Consider the following 16,922-nt stretch of genomic DNA (forward strand, 5'->3'; position numbering starts at 1 on the left):
AGAAGAGAAATAATAAAGATCAAAACAGAAATAAATGATACAGAATCTAAAAGAACTGTAGAGCAGATCAACGAAACCAAGAGTTGGTTTTTTTGAAAAATAAACAAAATTGATAAGTCTCTAGCCAGGATTCTCAAAAAGAAAAGAGAGATGACCCAAATAGATAAAATCATGAATGAAAATTGAATTATGACAACCAATCCCTCAGAAACACAAGCAATTATCAGGGAACACTATGAAAAATTGTATGCCAACAAACTGGACAATCTGGAAGAAATGGACACATTCCTAAGCACCCACATACTTCCAAAACTCAAACAGGAAGATTGAACATTTGAACAGACCCATAATCTGCAAAGAAATTGAATCACTTATCAAAACTCTCGCAACAAATATGAGCCCAGGAGCAGATGGCTTCCCAGGGGAATTCTACCAGACATTTAAAGCAGAGATAATACCTATCCTTCTCAAGCTATTCCAAAAAATAGAAAGGGAAGGAAAACTTCCAGACTCATTCCATGAAGCCAGCATTATTTTGATTCCTAAACCAGAGACCCAGCCAAAAAAGAGAACTACAGGCCAATATCCCTGATGAAGATGGAGGCAAAAATTTTCAATAAGGTACTAGCACATTGGATTCGAAAGCATATAAAAAGAATTATACACCATGATCAAGTGGGATTCATTCCAGGGCTGCAGGGCTGGTTCAACATTGGCAAATCAATCAATTTAACACGTGACATTAATAAAAGAAAAGATAAGAACCGTATGATCCTGTCAATCGATGCAGAAAAAGCATTTGAGAAAATTCAGCATCCTTTCCTAACAAAAACCCTCGAGATGTTGGGATAGAAGGAACATACTTCAACATCATAAAAGCCATTTATGAAAAGCCCACAGCTAATATCATCCTCAATGCGGAAAAACTGAGAGACTTTCCCCTGAGATCAGGAACGTGACAGGGATGTCCACTCTCACTGCTGTTGTTTCACATAGTGTTGGAAGTGCTAGCATCAGCAATCAGACAACAAAAGCAAATCAAAGGCATCAAAACTGGCAAAGATGAAGTCAAGCTTTCACTTTTGGCAGATGACATGATATTATACATGCAAAACCCGATAGACTCCACCAAAAGTCTGCTAGAACTGATACATGAATTCAGGAAACTCGCAGGACACAAAATCAATGTACAGAAATCAGTTGCATTGTTAGACACTAATAATGAAGCAACAGAAAGAAAAAGAAAGAAATTGGTCCCATTCACAATTGCACCAAAAAGCATAAAATACCTAGGAATAAACCTCACCAAAGATGTAAAAGATCTCTATGCTGAAAACTATAGAAATCTTATGAAGGAAATTGAAGAAGATATAAAGAAATGGAAAAACATTCCGTGCTCAGGGACTGGAAGAATAAATATTGTTAAAATGTCAATACTATCCAAAGCTATCTACACATGGAATGCAATCCCAATCAAAGTTGCACCAGCATTCTTCTTGAAGCTAGAACAAGCAATCCTAAAATTTATATGGAACCACAAAAGGCCCCGAATAGCCAAAGTAATTGTGAAGAAGAAGACCAAAGCGGGAGGTATCACAATCCCAGACTTTAGCCTCTACTACAAAGCTGTAATCGTGCAGACAGCATGGTATTGGCACAAAAACAGACACTTAGACCAATGGAATAGTATAGAAACCCCAGAATTGGACCCACAAACGTATGGCCAACTGATCTTTGACAAAGCAGGAAAGAATATCCACTGGAAAAAAGACAGTCTCTTTAACAAATGCTGGGAGAACTGGACAGCAACGTGCAGAAGGAAGAAACTAGACCACTTTCTTACACCATTCACAAAAACAAACTCAAAAGGGATAAAGGACCTGACTGTGAGACAGAAAACCATCAAAACCCTAGAGGAGAAAGCAGGAAAAGACCTCTCTGACCTCAGCCGCAGCAATTTCTTACTTGACACATCCCCAAAGTCAATGGAATTAAAAGCAAAAATGAACTATTGGGACCTTATCAAGATAAAAACCTTCTGCACAGAAAAGGAAACAATCAACAAAACTGAAAGGCAACCAATGGAATGGGAAAAGATATTTGCAAATGACATATCGAACAAAGGGCTAGTATCCAAAATCTATAAAGGCTCACCAAACTACACACCTGAAAAACAAATAACCCAGTGAAGAAATGGGCAGAAACCATGAATAGACACTTCTCTAAAGAAGACATCCAGATGGCCAACAGGCACATGGAAAGATGCTCAACGTCGCTCCTCATCAGGGAAATGCAAATCAAAACCACACTCAGATACCACCTCACGCCAGTCAGGGTGGCTAAAATGAACCAATCAGGAGACTATAGATGCTGGCGAGGATGTGGAGAAACGGGAACCCCCTTGCACTGTTTTGGGAATGCAAACTGGTGCAGGCTCTCTGAAAACAGTGTGGAGGTTCCTCAAAAAATTAAAAATAGAACTACCCTATGATCCTGCAATAGCACTGCTAGGAATATACCCAAGGGATACAGGAGTGCTGATGCTTAGGGGCACGTGTACCCCAATGTTTATAGCAGCACTTTCAACAATAGCCAAATCATGGAAAGAGCCTAAATGTTCATCAACTGATGAATGGATAATGGATAAAGATATTGTGGTTTATATACACAATGGGATATTTCGTGGCAAAGAGAAAGAATGAAAAATGGCCTTTTGTAGCAATGTGGATGGAACTGGAGAGTGTTATGCTAAGTGAAATTAGTCATGCAGACAAAGACAGATACCATATGTTTTTATTCGTAGGTGGATCCTGAGAAACTTAACAGAAGACCATGGGGAAAGGGAAGAAAAAAAAAAAGGGTTAGAGAGGGAAGGAAGCAAAACATAAGGGACACTAAACACTGAGAACAAAGTGAGGGTTGATGGGGGTGGGAGGGAGAGGAGGGTGGGTGATGGGTATTGAGGAGGGAACATGTTGGGATGGGCACTGGGTGTTGTAAGGAAACCAATTTGACAATAAACTTAATATTTAAAATAAATAAATAAAATAATATTTGACATGTAAAAAAAAAGTCATTTGAGGCTGAAATCTTTAAGGGCAGATGCCTTTTCTACGTGCTCCTGGCTGGTTCAGTTGCTTAAGTCTCCCACTTTAGCTCAGGTGTCACTCACGATTCACGACTTTGAGCCCCACATCAGGTTCTGTGCTGACAGCTCAGAGCCTGGAACCGGCTTCAGATTCTTTGTCTCCCTCTCTCTGCCCCTCCCTTGTTCATGCTCTCCCTCTCTCTTTGTCTCTCTCTCAATAAACAAATAAACATTAAAATATTCTTAAAAAAATGAATGACTTCTCTTACATCCTAGAGTGATTCCTAGGAAGTAAACTCTTCTTTAATGACCTTGGGTTTTTCCTGCAATGCACCCCACATTACTGTGGCGACAGACAGGAGATGACGGTATAGGTTCATGAACTGATTAGTGGAAAGGGGAGGAGGGATAAGGAGAAGAGTGGAATTTGGGAAAAGAAATGACCCTAGGCCTGGAGATATAACATGACATTAATGAATAGAGAAAGAACATTCAGGTGGGACACTGACAAAGAGAGTTCCAAGTGTGGGAAAACCAGGAGACTTCATTTGTGACTCTTAATAGTAAGCTTTGTGTCTTTCAGAGGCAGAGTCACAGTGGAATTGGAATCAGGCAGACTGTGATCTGACTCCCTGTGACCAGGACCCTGTGAAGTGGAAACACTCAGCAATGACACAGAAGTGACTGAGGAGCCTGAGAGCAGGAGCAGCCCCATATGGACTGTGTGGAAAAAAAGGAGTGGTTCCAGTACTGGCCCCTGAGTCTGTTCCTCACCCGACAGAGTGAGAGCAAAAGAAAAGGTCTCAGGTGCGTGGTGGTCTAGAAATGGTCACCATTAAGGTTTCTGGAAAACTTTGTACCTTCTAACAACCTCAGGGAATAGGAGGCCATCATAGTAGGAATATGTTTTCTGCTCTATTTCTCATGGGACTGTTTGCATTGCATTGCATTGCATACTCGTGCCACTGAGGGTGTGTTGGGCTGGAGTTGATCTGATGCAGGGGCATCAGAATGGTCTGGGGGCTGAGCTGTACTTTTATGAGACATAAAGACCCTGGCCTGTGTCCCATGTGCAGATTGTCCATAGTCTGTGCTATGACCTGAACAACACGGAGGATGGAGGGAAGATGATACAGGTGGCTAGGACTTCTTTGGTGAAGCTTCCATCATTTTCTTCTACCTGGACCCCAAATCTCCCAACTACACGGTTAGTCAGTGAGTCCAGGTCCCACCAGACAGTCACTGTGTTACCCAAAGCAATAGGTGTCCCTTCCCCGGTTGCCATGATGGTGTCAGGGCAGAGGGTGGTGTGGTTTGATCCAGTCATCCTCAAATCTGGGGTTTCTTACCAGTGGGTCCATAAGGGCCAGTGTCTGTCATCCAGACGTTATGTGGTGTGGACATTACCTGGGACTGCAGACACATTTTCCCCATGTGCGAAGTCAGTGGGAGACACAGTACATTTGGCTTATGTGTCCTCTTTCTTGCCCAAGACGGTGTCAGCCCTCTGAGCATGGGGACCCTCCCTGTCATTTTTGTACTGTGATCTGAGCCCCAAGCCCACATAGGTCATGTAGTGAGGGTTCTCTCAATGCCACGCATGTAGAGCATGTGGACGGTTGACTATCCTCAGTCAGGCGCAGCTACGTCCTGTGTCGCTGGTTCTGTCCTGGTGCTTTGATATGGACTGAACTGGGTCCCCGTAGATTCCTATATGAAACCCACACTGTGACTTCATAGACTTTATAGAAGAGGTAGACACAGCATGGGTGAGCACACGAGGAAATGCCATGTGAGGACCCAGGACGAATGTAACCACTTGCAAGACAAGGAGAGAGTGAGGGAGATGCTTTCATCTGTCTTTCTTTTTTAATTTTTTAAAAGTTTATATATATTTGCGCAAGAGAAAGACAGAACCCAAGTGGGGGAAGGGCAGAGAGATAGGAAGACAGAATGCGAAGCAGGCTGGAGGCTCCGAGGTGTCAGCAGAGAGCCCGACATGGCATTTGAACTCGGTAGCCATGAGATCATGACCTGAACCCAAGTCGATATTTAACTGACGGAGCCACCCAGGGGCCCCTCAGCTGTCATTTAATACTTTGGCTTTTATCACGACTGATTTATTTCTACTTCTACCCTGGTGACAAAGAGACAAGGCAGGAAGCCTGCTGAGAGAGATACCACTCCCTCTTGTCCAATATGAGGGTGGGTGAGAGGATACTTATGACATGGAAAAAATGGCATTTTCTCTCGCCATTCTCCTGCTGGTTTCTTCACTTCCTTAGACTCCCTGTCCCTCCTCACTTTCTTAAAATCCTGGGTCATCATTTTCATGATCACAATCCATCCCACACACCCCTCAAGGTTTAATCCCACCCGCGTTACTAACCATCCACCCCATCAAATCCAAATACTGCTCCCTCTGCAGCTGAGCCCCCAGCTGCCTGGCTGCAGGTGCACATGGCCATGATGACTGACCCTGCTGCTCTTTGGGGCATCCCAAGTCAGACACCCTGTGATCCTTCATTTCTCACATTCCTGTCTGTCGTCCATTGTTAGGGCTGTCCCTATCTACAGTGCACAGTCAGACTTCCTCAGTCTCCTTGAAGTGAGAAAATATCTTCCGTCCAGAATCCACACTGGAAAGTAGAAGCTAGAAGGTAAGTTTGATGGCATCACCCACTAATTGTTAACAGGCTCATGTTTTGTTTTCTTATTGACGACAAAAGATGATGTTCACTGTGGGGGATGAGCTTAGGAGTCCCCTGGGCTTACACCAACGGGTTAATACGACATAAAGAAATACAAAGCCATAGGATGCTCACAACTGAATTTGGGCAAACCAGATTGGCACACCAAGACTAGGGGGATGTAAAGGCACCCCAGAATAGAAAGGGGTGCAGCACCCCCACAGTAGAGAGGAAGCGAAAAAGGCCTAAAATAAGATCAGGCACAAAGGCTCCCCATACAAAGGTATATGAGGTAAGCAAGATTAGGCATTCAGGGCAGAAGCACTCTCCAACTTAGTACTATAGCAGAAAAATTGCTTTCACTGGAGGAAAGGACCAAGTTAGGTAAAGAGGTAAATTGAGCTGCAGACCTCTACACTGCAGGCAAAGCAGCCCAGAGCCGAGATGGTTAACAAAAGAAAAGGTGCCTTGTTAACCCTGAGGTTGTTCCCCCTGTCTGCCTTGGCCCCTAGCCTGGCTCCTTGCTGACAGCAGACAGGTGGACTTGGGAATTGAAATCACAAACCAGGAGATCATGACTTGAGCTGAGGTCAGACATTTCACTGACTAAACCGCCCAAGGCTGCTTGTTAGCACAGTGTTTTTAGACTAAATACCCTGAGCCATCTGAAAGCAGAACTGAAGGGGTCCCCAGGTGGGAAAAAATCTCTGTATAGAAAGAGGAGACAGCTTTCCTGCCCCAAGAGCACTCATTTGAGGCCCCGAGCTATTTTCTGTGGTCTGTGCCCTGCAGGTTCTACTTGCCCAGCAGCCATACTGAGCACTTTCCTGGGAGGAAAAGAAAACAGAAATGCAACAAGGTGAGGAGTTCAGGATTTGAGGAGAACAAAGGGGATGCCAACCTACCAGTCTCCACCAGGCCAGGAAATAGCCTGCGTGCTTCAGAGACAATGACCCACAGGAAAAGTCCCAGTGTAGGAACAAAAGTAAACTTTGACCTAAAGCACATGCTTGAGTTGTTTTTGCAGGATTGAAACCTTGCCCCACAGGTTAATGAGGTTAAAACAGTCACCAGCAGGACCCCCGCTGACAACCCTTCTTTTTCACAGGAATGTTCGCGTATTTCAGAGGCAAACAGCAGAAAGAGCCTGGGAGCCTAGACCAGTTTTATCTCCTGCAACAGCTCCACCAGTGCAGATGGACCAGGGAGTGTCCTCCAGGGACCTCTGCCTCTTTATAACGTTAAGTCTCTGCCCTAGGAGGAGGACAAGCTTCATTGACCTACCACACGATGGGGACACAAGCTCCTGTTCTCCATATTCTTGCACAACCTCATGCCCACTCTTGCATAAGATGACAAAACTCCCTTTTCTGGGTATCCATCCTAACCCCGAACGAAAGGAACCCACTCGCCTCCACTCAGGGAGTCACAGCTTTGATAATTCTTGTCCCTGATCCCCTTATCTGTGGCAAATAAAGTTTCCTTTGGGTGACAGCATCTGCTGAAGCCTCTGCCTGTACCTCACCAAGGAGTGAACTCAAAGTAGCTCCAACACTTCTAAGTAATATATTTCATCCCTTAACTTGGAAACCTGCCTTCTTCTCTCTACTCTCTACCTGTGGTTTTAGTGACATTTAAGGCTATTAAGAAGAAATTTCAGACAAATATTAAGTAACAGTTTTCTTAAAATTATCTTTGTCTGCTCATTTTCACCCTTTATATCAAAGTAAGTTAGAAAAAAATGAAATAATTTTAAAGGTATCTGTTGTTAAGGGAGGTCTCCTTTTATTGTTATCAGTTTAGACTTAACAATATTTTTCATGAAAAATTCTGAGTAGCTGAAGTAATATCCACATGAGACTCATTATGTATCAACTTCTCCAACCTGGAAGTGAAAATCAGTGATAAGTGAACACAAAACCAGCCCAGAATCCCTGGTGGCCTCGCGCCCAGGCTCACACCACAAATCATGAGCGGCAGTGGAAAGAGAAGTCAGTTCCCGAAAAGGCTGTGGGTGACAGAAGGGGAAAGCTAGCCGTGGATCTGAACCACCATCACTCAAAAAAGCCCCTGAGAGTGAAGACACAGGACAGCAAGTGGAGAGACCCAAGCCCTGACCCCAGGACGGGCATCCAGGGCGAGCAATAGTGAAACGGGAGGTCTCAGATGCAGTGCTGTGGGCAGATGGGTGAGAAAGCCAAGTCAGGAAGGATGCTCTGGAAATATGTCACTAAGGAAAAAGAGTGGGGAGGAGACATGTAGAGTCTGCCGGGCATGAGGGAATGGGAAAAAGAGAAAGGCCACAGAGCCCACACCCCACCACAAGGAAAGGGAAAATGTATGAGACAAAAACTTGAAATATGGACTGTAACACATAATATTATTTTTCATAATAATAAACAACACCGGCTAAATTATTGAACAAAATTTCAGCATGCAGAAATCTACAAAATAAAAAATGACAATGGGGGACAATAGCCAACGGAAAATGAACTTTTAAAGAAGAATCTGTGATTACACACCATCATGGAAAGTAATTATGTTATTTCGACAGCCTCTATTAAAATTGCAGCCACCTAGATAGATCCGCGTGTCCTCGGCACAAGATGAGCATGTCTCTAGAGGAAAGGATGAAACGTTCCCTGTATTTAAATATGGTGCCCGTGATGTTCCTACAACAATGCACACGCTGATGCCACTGAATGGTGCGCTTCCGGGGGCATGTGGTCTGTGATTCGGCACCTGTGAAATGCGCACAACAGGAAAATCACTGCAGACATAAAGGAATTTTTGGCTCCAAAGGGCTGATGCAGGGGGCCATGGACTCACTGCTCGGGGGTCAGGGGTTTTTCTGCAGGTGATGGAAATGTTGTCAATTTGATCCTGATGATGTTCGCCAAACTCAGGAAACATACTACAGACCACTGAATCGTACCATTTAAATGACTGCACTTTATGCCTGTAAATTATCTTAAGAGATTTGTCTTATTTTTAGAAGAAAACCACACGAGGGGAAGATACTGTCACTGACTCTTCATAGTTGTTCTTTGCTCAGAGAGTCAGACCCTCAGACCCTCCAGGGTGTCCACGGTCTCCCTGTTTATTTGTCACTGGCAGTGACCATGGGAAACTGGGGCACATTGCTGTATCATTTGCCCACGGGCTTAGAGCACTGTGTCAGTAATGACCAGCCTCGTCCTCAGGCCGCAGGCCCGAGATGATCAGAGAGGCCCTGTTCTCGAGAACCCAGCTGGGATCCCGGAGGGCCCAGTGCTTCTGAGCATCTCAGCTTTGGGGACACGGTGGGGAATCTGTGGGTACCAGCCCACATAATACGACCCAACATTGTTGCTGATTCCAGTGCGAGTAAGGGTGACCTTCTAGCCCACAGACCCTGATAAAGAGGCTTCCTGTGTCAACACAGACAGTGCCCAGGACCCAGCAACGGAGCAGTGGAGACACGGGTCAGTATCAGGTTATTACTCACAGTGTATTCTCAAAATGGGGGAAACAAGCAACTTAGGGGTCCCCCGGAAGCAATTCTTCCGCTTTCCACAGCCAGTAACCTGAGCAGAGAGCAAGGAAGGTGAGGAGGGGAGGCGTCCAGGCCAGGGTGGAGACACCCCAGGCTGTGCTTCTGAGCCCTCAAGGGAGAGACCTGCACAAAGCCTCTCTTATCCTCTCCCCTCCTGGAAGAGTGAGAGGAAGCCTTCATGCAAATCTCTCCCTCGCCTGGGACTGAATGTGGTGACAGCTGAGTGTGGGGTGGGTGGGACTAGGGAAACTCCTCTAGGCACAATTTTGCAGGGGGCACGAGGCAGGGCTCCAGGCCTGGGTGCTCAGCTGGGACCCCTCCCCACACAGACACCACTCAGGCACAGGCCCACAGCACCCCCTGCTGTCTCAGTGTCCAGCCGCACCCATGACTGGAAGGGACATCCTGGAGCTGTGAGAGAGACACCAGGGCACTAAGGACTTCAGTCAGCCTGGCATACTGTCCACCCCCACACAGGGCCAGATCTTCTCCTCCCTCAGGGCTTCTGCAGGTGCCACCACACCTCAGTCCTTGCTGCAGACACAGGGCCTCCTCAGCATGAATCACCCTGGGCTCCCCCCACTACTTAGACTTGTGTTGTTGGCGCCAAGAGTCATCGACCACTGGGGGATGATGTTTCCGCCCAGTGAGCACAAGAGTGGAGAGCATGCACGCCCCTCCACAACCTTTTTCTTGGAGACCTGGGGGGACAGTTCAGTTTTCTCATCTCACTTCCCATTCTGGCGGGCCAGTCCCCATTACCTCTGCACTGAACTGGATGAGGTAGATCAATGACGGTGCATGGCTATAGACCACGTGAGTATATTCTATCTATCATCTATCAAACTTTGCATTTTCTACATTATCTATAATTGGCGTGGTATCAGTCCCCAAACAGACACATATATCAATGGTACAGATTCAAAAGGCCAGAAATAGGGTGGCTCAGTCGGTTGGGTGTCAGACTCTTGATTTCAGTTCTTGTCATGATCTCCACTTCTGTGATTGAGCCCTGAGCCGGGTTCTGAGCCTACTTGGGATTCTCACTCCCTCTCTCTCTGCTCCTTCCTCTCTCTCTCTCTCTCTCTCAAAATAAATAAATAAAGCTAAAAGTACCCAAACAATATAAATAAAAAGACCAGAATTAAGTGCAAGTTCCGCTTGACAAGCACAGAGAATGTAGACTGAAAATGAGGCCTTTCCTCAGTCTCTGGAGGAGAGCACTCATGGATTTTGCAGGGAATTCAGACAAGAATAGGCATGAATCATACAGCAGATGCCTCATAGGAGGACCTCAGGTCTCACGGATGTTCCCTGACACATTTTGGGAAAGAAAGCTGGAGTTTCTGGACCCCCTGCAGCGGGCACACGGATCCCCGTGCCATGGGCTGAGCGTGCACCCACGTGGTCATTCCGGGGTAGGAAGCACAGCCTAACGAACGCTCCCACCTGGGTCCGGCCACATCCGCAAAGAGCCCCATGGGAGCTGCCCTCTGCCCTCTGCTGCTTCCTGCATTGGCATGGGCTCCTGGGGCCCTGGCTTCTCTGTACACCCAGCTGACCCATTCCCTTCCTGGGTGCACAGTTACTGTTTGGGATGATAAAAAGCTTTGAGAAATGGAGAGTCGTGATGGTCACCCAACATGGCGAATATAGTTCATATCTCTGATTTGCACAAGAAAGTGACGAAAAGAGTAAATTTCCTGTTGTGTGTATTTTTATAATTAAAAATTACTAGATGAAAATCCAACTTATGTTAAGGAAGTTGCACTCACACCAATCTCTTTCCCATCTTTATATGTGTTACCCTATTCTAACTCATCCTCATCACTAAAAATTGACAGAGATTTTATTATCTTTTTCCTGTAGGTTCCACATATAAATGAGATAAAAAAAAGCATTCGCCTTTCTGTGTAGGCCTTATTTCTCTCAGGGTCATGTCCCGCAGGTTCGTCCATGTTGTCACAAATGACAAGACGTTCTCCTGGAAAGGCTCAGGGGATCGACTTCCTTTATGCAACATGGTGCCCCGCAGCCCCTCTACTGCATGGATTACGGACAACCCCGATGCAGCAGGAGAGGAGAGGAAGACACAGTCCATTCTTCTGGGCTCCAGAAACCAGCCACATGCTGCCCATGGGCCCTGATGGTGTCAGCTGTAGGGAAGTCACGTCGGTGAAATCTCCCAAGCAGACTAAAAATTTTGCTGCACTGGTGGCACTCCCACCTGTCCCTCACAAGCCCCACGGAGAAGTTTGCTGACTGGCACACACAGTTTCTCCCAGGGGCAGTCACCCTCTCCTGACATCACAAATGAATGGCAGGTACCCAGCCAGTGGGCCAGGCCAGCTCTGTGTCTGTGATTCCTTAGTGTCTCCTCGCTGGGACACAGAGCTACTCAGTCAGCCCTGAGCACAGGAGCCTGGAGGGAAGGGAGGGCCTCTGCTCTCACCCCTGGAGGAACACAGGCCATGCTGTGGAGGACTGTCTGCTGTGGGCACGGTCTGTAGACTCTGATCAGAAAACTAAGGCAAGTTGATGGACCCTTGTGAAGACAAAAAAAGCGAAATCCACAGGCTCTAAATTTTACGTGTGAACCACTAGGCGAAATTTCTGCATCATTATAACTTTTTTGTTGTCTTTGGTTTGCTTTATTGTTGTTGTCATTTTTCTTTCCTTTTTTTTTTCTTTTTTTCGTAGAGTTCACACAGGTTTGATAGGAAATTGGGAAGAAGGACATTCGGATCCAGTAGCTACACCCAAGTATAGTAATTGTGCATTCAATTTACATTAGACTTCAGAGACTCAGACTACAGTGGTCTAAGCAGGCTGGGTATTTGTCCCACTTCCCCATGTGTCTGTGTCACTGTGACCAGCACTACTGAGCCAGATTGCACAGTAATAGTCAGCCTCGTCCTCAGGCTGCAGCCCAGAGATGAGCAGAAGCCCTGCATTGGCCGAGGCATCTTTGGACCCAGAGAAGCGGCTGGGGACCCCGGGGCCCTGGTGCTTATCTGAGTCTGAGTAGTAGTACAGGAGATACCGGGGAGGGCTCCCTGGATTCTGTTGGTACCAGTATATGTAGTAGCCTCCAACATTGATGTCCCTGCTCAGGGTGCAGGTGAGTCTGGCTGTTGTTCCCAGAGATGCAGAGAGGGAGGCTGGCTGAGTCACGACAGGCTGGGACAGGGAACCTGCAAACACAGACACAGCAGAGGGAAGAGAAGGAACAGCGCACATGGGATTAGGGAGCTGAGCCACAGGGGTTTCACTCTGGCTGCAGGCCCACCCTGGGACACTGGGTCCTGTCCCTACCTGTGCAGTGGCAGAGGAGCACGGCGAGGACGGGGATCCAGGCCATGGTGACACACGCCCTTCCTAGACCACAGAGCCCGGGCTGGGCTGCCCTGGGCCTCTCTTATCCCCAGTCCACAGAGCTCAAAAGGAGGGGCTGCTCATGCAAATGGGACCCACCCCTGCTGCTCGCTCCTGTGCACTTAGAGGTCTGCAGCCCCTTGACAGGAAGACTGTGTGATGCACTAGTTTCCCCCTGGGTGGGCCTGGAAGAAGCAGCTGCTGGGACCACAGACAGGCCCAGGTTCAGGGACTCCTCCAGGAACAGCGAGGACACACCTGCCCTGTCCCCACTGGAAACAAGGGTTCCAGCCCTGGGGCTTTCTACTCTGGAAGGCTACTCAGCAGGGAGCCCCCTTCCTGTAGAAACCCACAGACCTTGTCACCGTGCCCCCTGCTGGTGTCTGGGTGAACTTCTCCTTTCCCAATGCAGGCTTCCCTGGTGCCTGTATTTCCACCACCTGAGAGTGACCCTCCAGGGAAAGTAAAGGTCCTGCTCTACATCAGGCATCCTCCATGGATGGGGTCTGATGAGAGGGACACATGCAGTCCTGACTCAGTACAAGCTGTGAACCACTATGGAGCTGAGGACAAGACACACGGAAGAGGCAATGGAAACCATCTGTCCCAATGGTACAGCTCAGACGATGCATGCTGGCTCTGGGTGCCGGATGTGGACAGGAGCTCACCTAGGGGACACACACTCACGCAGGAGGACACGTAACGTGGGCATGCCGGGTCCCTCCAGAGCAGGGGAGACAAGATACAGCAAACCCTGATGAGGGTGCTGCAAGTGTGGGGACAGAGCAGGGCTGGGCATCCAGCAGAGACCACTGCAAGGCCATCTTGCGACCTCACCTCTGTGTTCTGGGAGACTTGCAATCCTGTCTGTGCAAATCATCAAGAGCACCTGCTAGACACAAGGAGAGGGAACCTGCCAGCTGAGGGATTGGGGGAGCACCAGTGCCGTCTGGTGGACACGGGATGCACAGTGACCCAGGGCCCGGAGCTGGGGCCTGGGTCCCTGCCCCTCATCCCCCCTGCTCACTGTTGCAGACTCTTCACGGTGGATTCTGACACTAACACATATGCATGGAAGTTTCATCCATGTGTTTTGTGGCCTGATAACTCATTTCTTTCTCCTGAATCCTATTCCATGTGTGGACATACAGATATTGTTTATCCATTCTAAAGGGTGCGTTGATCACTTTGGGGTCTTGGCAATCATAAATAAGGCAGCAACAAACATTTAGGTGCATATTCTAGTTGCACACAAGAACCTCATACAGAGTAATCCGTAGGACTGTTCTTTTTGCATTATATCCTTAAGGCTTTGTTTGCCGTGGAAGACACTGCCAAGGAATCTTCCCAAGTGATGGGGCTTTTCGCACTCCCACCAGCAGTGAATGAGAGTTCCTGCTGCCCCACATCCTCGGTAGTATTGGTGCTGGCACTGTATTGAACTTTAGCCATGGTCATGGGAGGCCTCTGGTACGTCCTTGTTCAATTTGTAATACCACAATGACATATGAAGTTGGAAATCACTTTGCATGTGTAATAGTCATTTCGTCTGTCTTCCTTGTTAAGGGATCTGTTCAGATCTGCTCATTGGGAAGGCACTGCCCAGCACCAGGGAATTCAGGAGTTCAGCAGAGCTCTATCACAGGAAAAAGGGAGAAAGTGAGTGTGGAGTCTGACACAGGACTCGATCCCAACACCCTGGGATCATGACCTGAGCTGAAATCAAAGAGTTGGACGATCAACCAACTGAGCCACCCAGGTGACCCTCAACAGTTTATTTTTAAGTAACATCTGTACCTAAAGTGGGTCTTGAACTCACGAACCCAAGGTCAAGAGTTGCATGCTCTAACCACTGACCCAGCCAGGCTCTCCTCCACTGAGTCATTTGTAACTCTGAACAAGCTAGTTTTGCCTTTGAAAATATGAACACAGGACAGATGAGAATCACTCTGAAAACATAACTGAAGGAAGGGATATGGCACTCTCAGATCATCTTATTCCCGGACAACAAATAATCTTTTGGAAGATCTGACAACAAAAGTCACTCCTGGAACCTCTTGACAGGGGATGCCACCAGGTCTAGAGAGTGGAGGGAGAATTTCTCTCACTTCCCTATGGATCTAAAGCACTGTGTAAGCATTGGTACTATCTTGGCATATATGACACTAAGAGTCACTTCCTTGCACACTGGATCCCAGAGACGTCAGAACATATGCATTGGTCAAAACATCTTTGGATCCAGAAAACGACAGGGCACTGGGATCTCTGGTGTGGTATTTGACCCTGCCTTGAATCGCAGGAGATACCGCCGAGGGTTCCATGGCTTCTACTGGCACCATTATGCATATTTCTTAAAACAACAATGATGTCATTTCTCAGGGTGAAAATGAGTCTATTTGATTCTTCAGAGATGCAGAGAAGGAGGGTGTCTGAGTCAGCACAAGCTGGCAAAAAGAACTTGCAAACACAGACACTCATGGGTGATGGGGCAGGGATGGAGGTGAAGCTGCTTGGAGGTCTGATCCAAAGGTGTGGACATAGGCTCAGAGGCTGCTTTGGGTCACCGAGGACGGTCCTTACCTGTGCAGTAAGGAGAGAACACAGGAGAAGAGGTTACACCATGGTGGCCACAGTCCTACTGAGAACCCATGGCTAGAGTTAGGCTGTCCCAGGCATTTCTTATCTCCTTCAGTGGCCTCTGGGAGATGCGGTTGTACTTAGGGTTGCATTTTCTTTCTTGATAGTATCTTTGGGTGTACAAAAATAGGAACTTTTGAGAAGCCCAATTGATGATCACCACCCCCCCTTTCTTTGGTGTTTCTTATGATATCCTACGTGAAGAATCTCTTCCCAAGCTCAAAAATCATGGGGATTTCCCTCTTGCTTTCTTCTATGATCTTTATAGTTTTAGCTCTAAAATTTAGATCTTTGATCCATTTTACATCCATTTTTGTTTATAGTATGTGGTAAGGGTTTAACTTAATTCTTTTGTCTGTGGATAGCTAGTTGGTCCAGCAACATTGGTTGGAGTGACCTTTTTTTCAGACTACATTCTCTGAGAACCCTTTTGAAAATCAATTGACCATAGATGAATGATTTCTTTATGGCCTCTGGGATATGTTTCATTTATCTCTGTCTGTCCATAGACCGGTACCGCATTGGTCTTGACTGTAGCTTCGTAAGTTAGTTTTGTGACTTTTGAAATCTAAAAAAAAATTTTTTTATGTTTATATATTTTTGAGAGAGAGACAGATGGACACAGAGTGTGAGCTGAGGAGGAGCAGAAAGAGAGGGAGACACAGAATCCGAAGCAGGCTCCAGGCTCCGAGCTTTCAGCACAGAGCCCAATGCGGGGCTCAAACCACCAGCTGTGAGAACATGACCTGAGTAGAAGTTGGACGCCCAACCAACTGAGCCACCCAGGTGCCCCAGTGAGTTTTGAAATCTAGAGTTGTCAGTCCCGAAAATGTGTTCTTCTTCAGGATTTTTTGGATGTTCTGAGTCCCTGCAATTCCACAGAAATTTTAAGATCATCTTTTCTTAGAGTGCAAAATAGACATTTGGACATTTGATAGGGATTGCATGTAATCTACCAACTGCTACGGAGAGTATAGCTTCCTAACAATTGTAGTTCTTTATCTGTTTTGCAAGGTAAATAAGATAAAATAATAAAACGTTCATACTAACCATCTCTTTATCTACTTTTGTCTTAGTACAGAAACACTATAAAAATAAATATGGGCCCATTAGTAAACTTGGGTTGTTCTTTATTTAAATATTTTATTATGTTTCTAGAAATTGTGAAATGTACTCATAAAGTTGCTAATCTGAAGAATACTGGCATAGCAAACAGTTCACAGTTGCTTCCTATTTAATTTTCACTAGAAAACTGAGGTATCTAGAGTTAGGAATTCTAACAAATATAATTTAGACGACTAACAATAAGAAGGAAAATGACTATGTGTTCCAGGAAAGGAAGACATGTGTTTTTTGGGGGAAAAAGTATGAAGAAGGGGAATACATTTTGTGTTGAAGGAGAAGAAAAGTAATTTTGTCCTAACATTGACTTTATGGATCCAATGCAGCTTCTTGGAAGTATCAGCCTGCCACCTGCTTACAGAGTTCCCAGGAACTCTTCCAGCGCGTCAAGCAGGACATTTTCTGGAAGGTGCAGGAAACTTGGGATATACTGGGACCCTGAGCACAGAGAAATTACCCACCTCTGTAGGCGTTG

The 16,922-nt window shown here is 46.4% G+C and overlaps 1 protein-coding gene and 1 gene segment (V, D, J or C); both read right to left on the minus strand.

Annotated features, from left to right (window-relative positions):
- The window catches only part of LOC123587584 (immunoglobulin lambda-1 light chain-like), an 876,584-nt gene extending 863,821 nt beyond the window's left edge, over positions 1–12,763 (minus strand). Inside the window, exons 1-2 of one of the 2 annotated variants that reach the window (XM_045457476.1) lie at positions 12,629–12,763; positions 12,187–12,507 (exon numbers count right to left, since the gene is read on the minus strand). In XM_045457476.1, the coding sequence (XP_045313432.1) occupies positions 12,187–12,507; positions 12,629–12,674 (367 nt within the window). In that variant the 5' untranslated portion in view covers positions 12,675–12,763. The remainder of the gene's footprint in view (positions 1–12,186; positions 12,508–12,628) is intronic. The other variant, XM_045457475.1, reaches the window with a different exon arrangement.
- Positions 1–16,922, minus strand: part of LOC123587586 — a 1,001,573-nt gene that overhangs the window by 840,563 nt on the left and 144,088 nt on the right.

This window comes from Leopardus geoffroyi, chromosome D3, assembly GCF_018350155.1.
Source record: "Leopardus geoffroyi isolate Oge1 chromosome D3, O.geoffroyi_Oge1_pat1.0, whole genome shotgun sequence".
NCBI classification, from domain to species: domain Eukaryota; kingdom Metazoa; phylum Chordata; class Mammalia; order Carnivora; family Felidae; genus Leopardus; species Leopardus geoffroyi.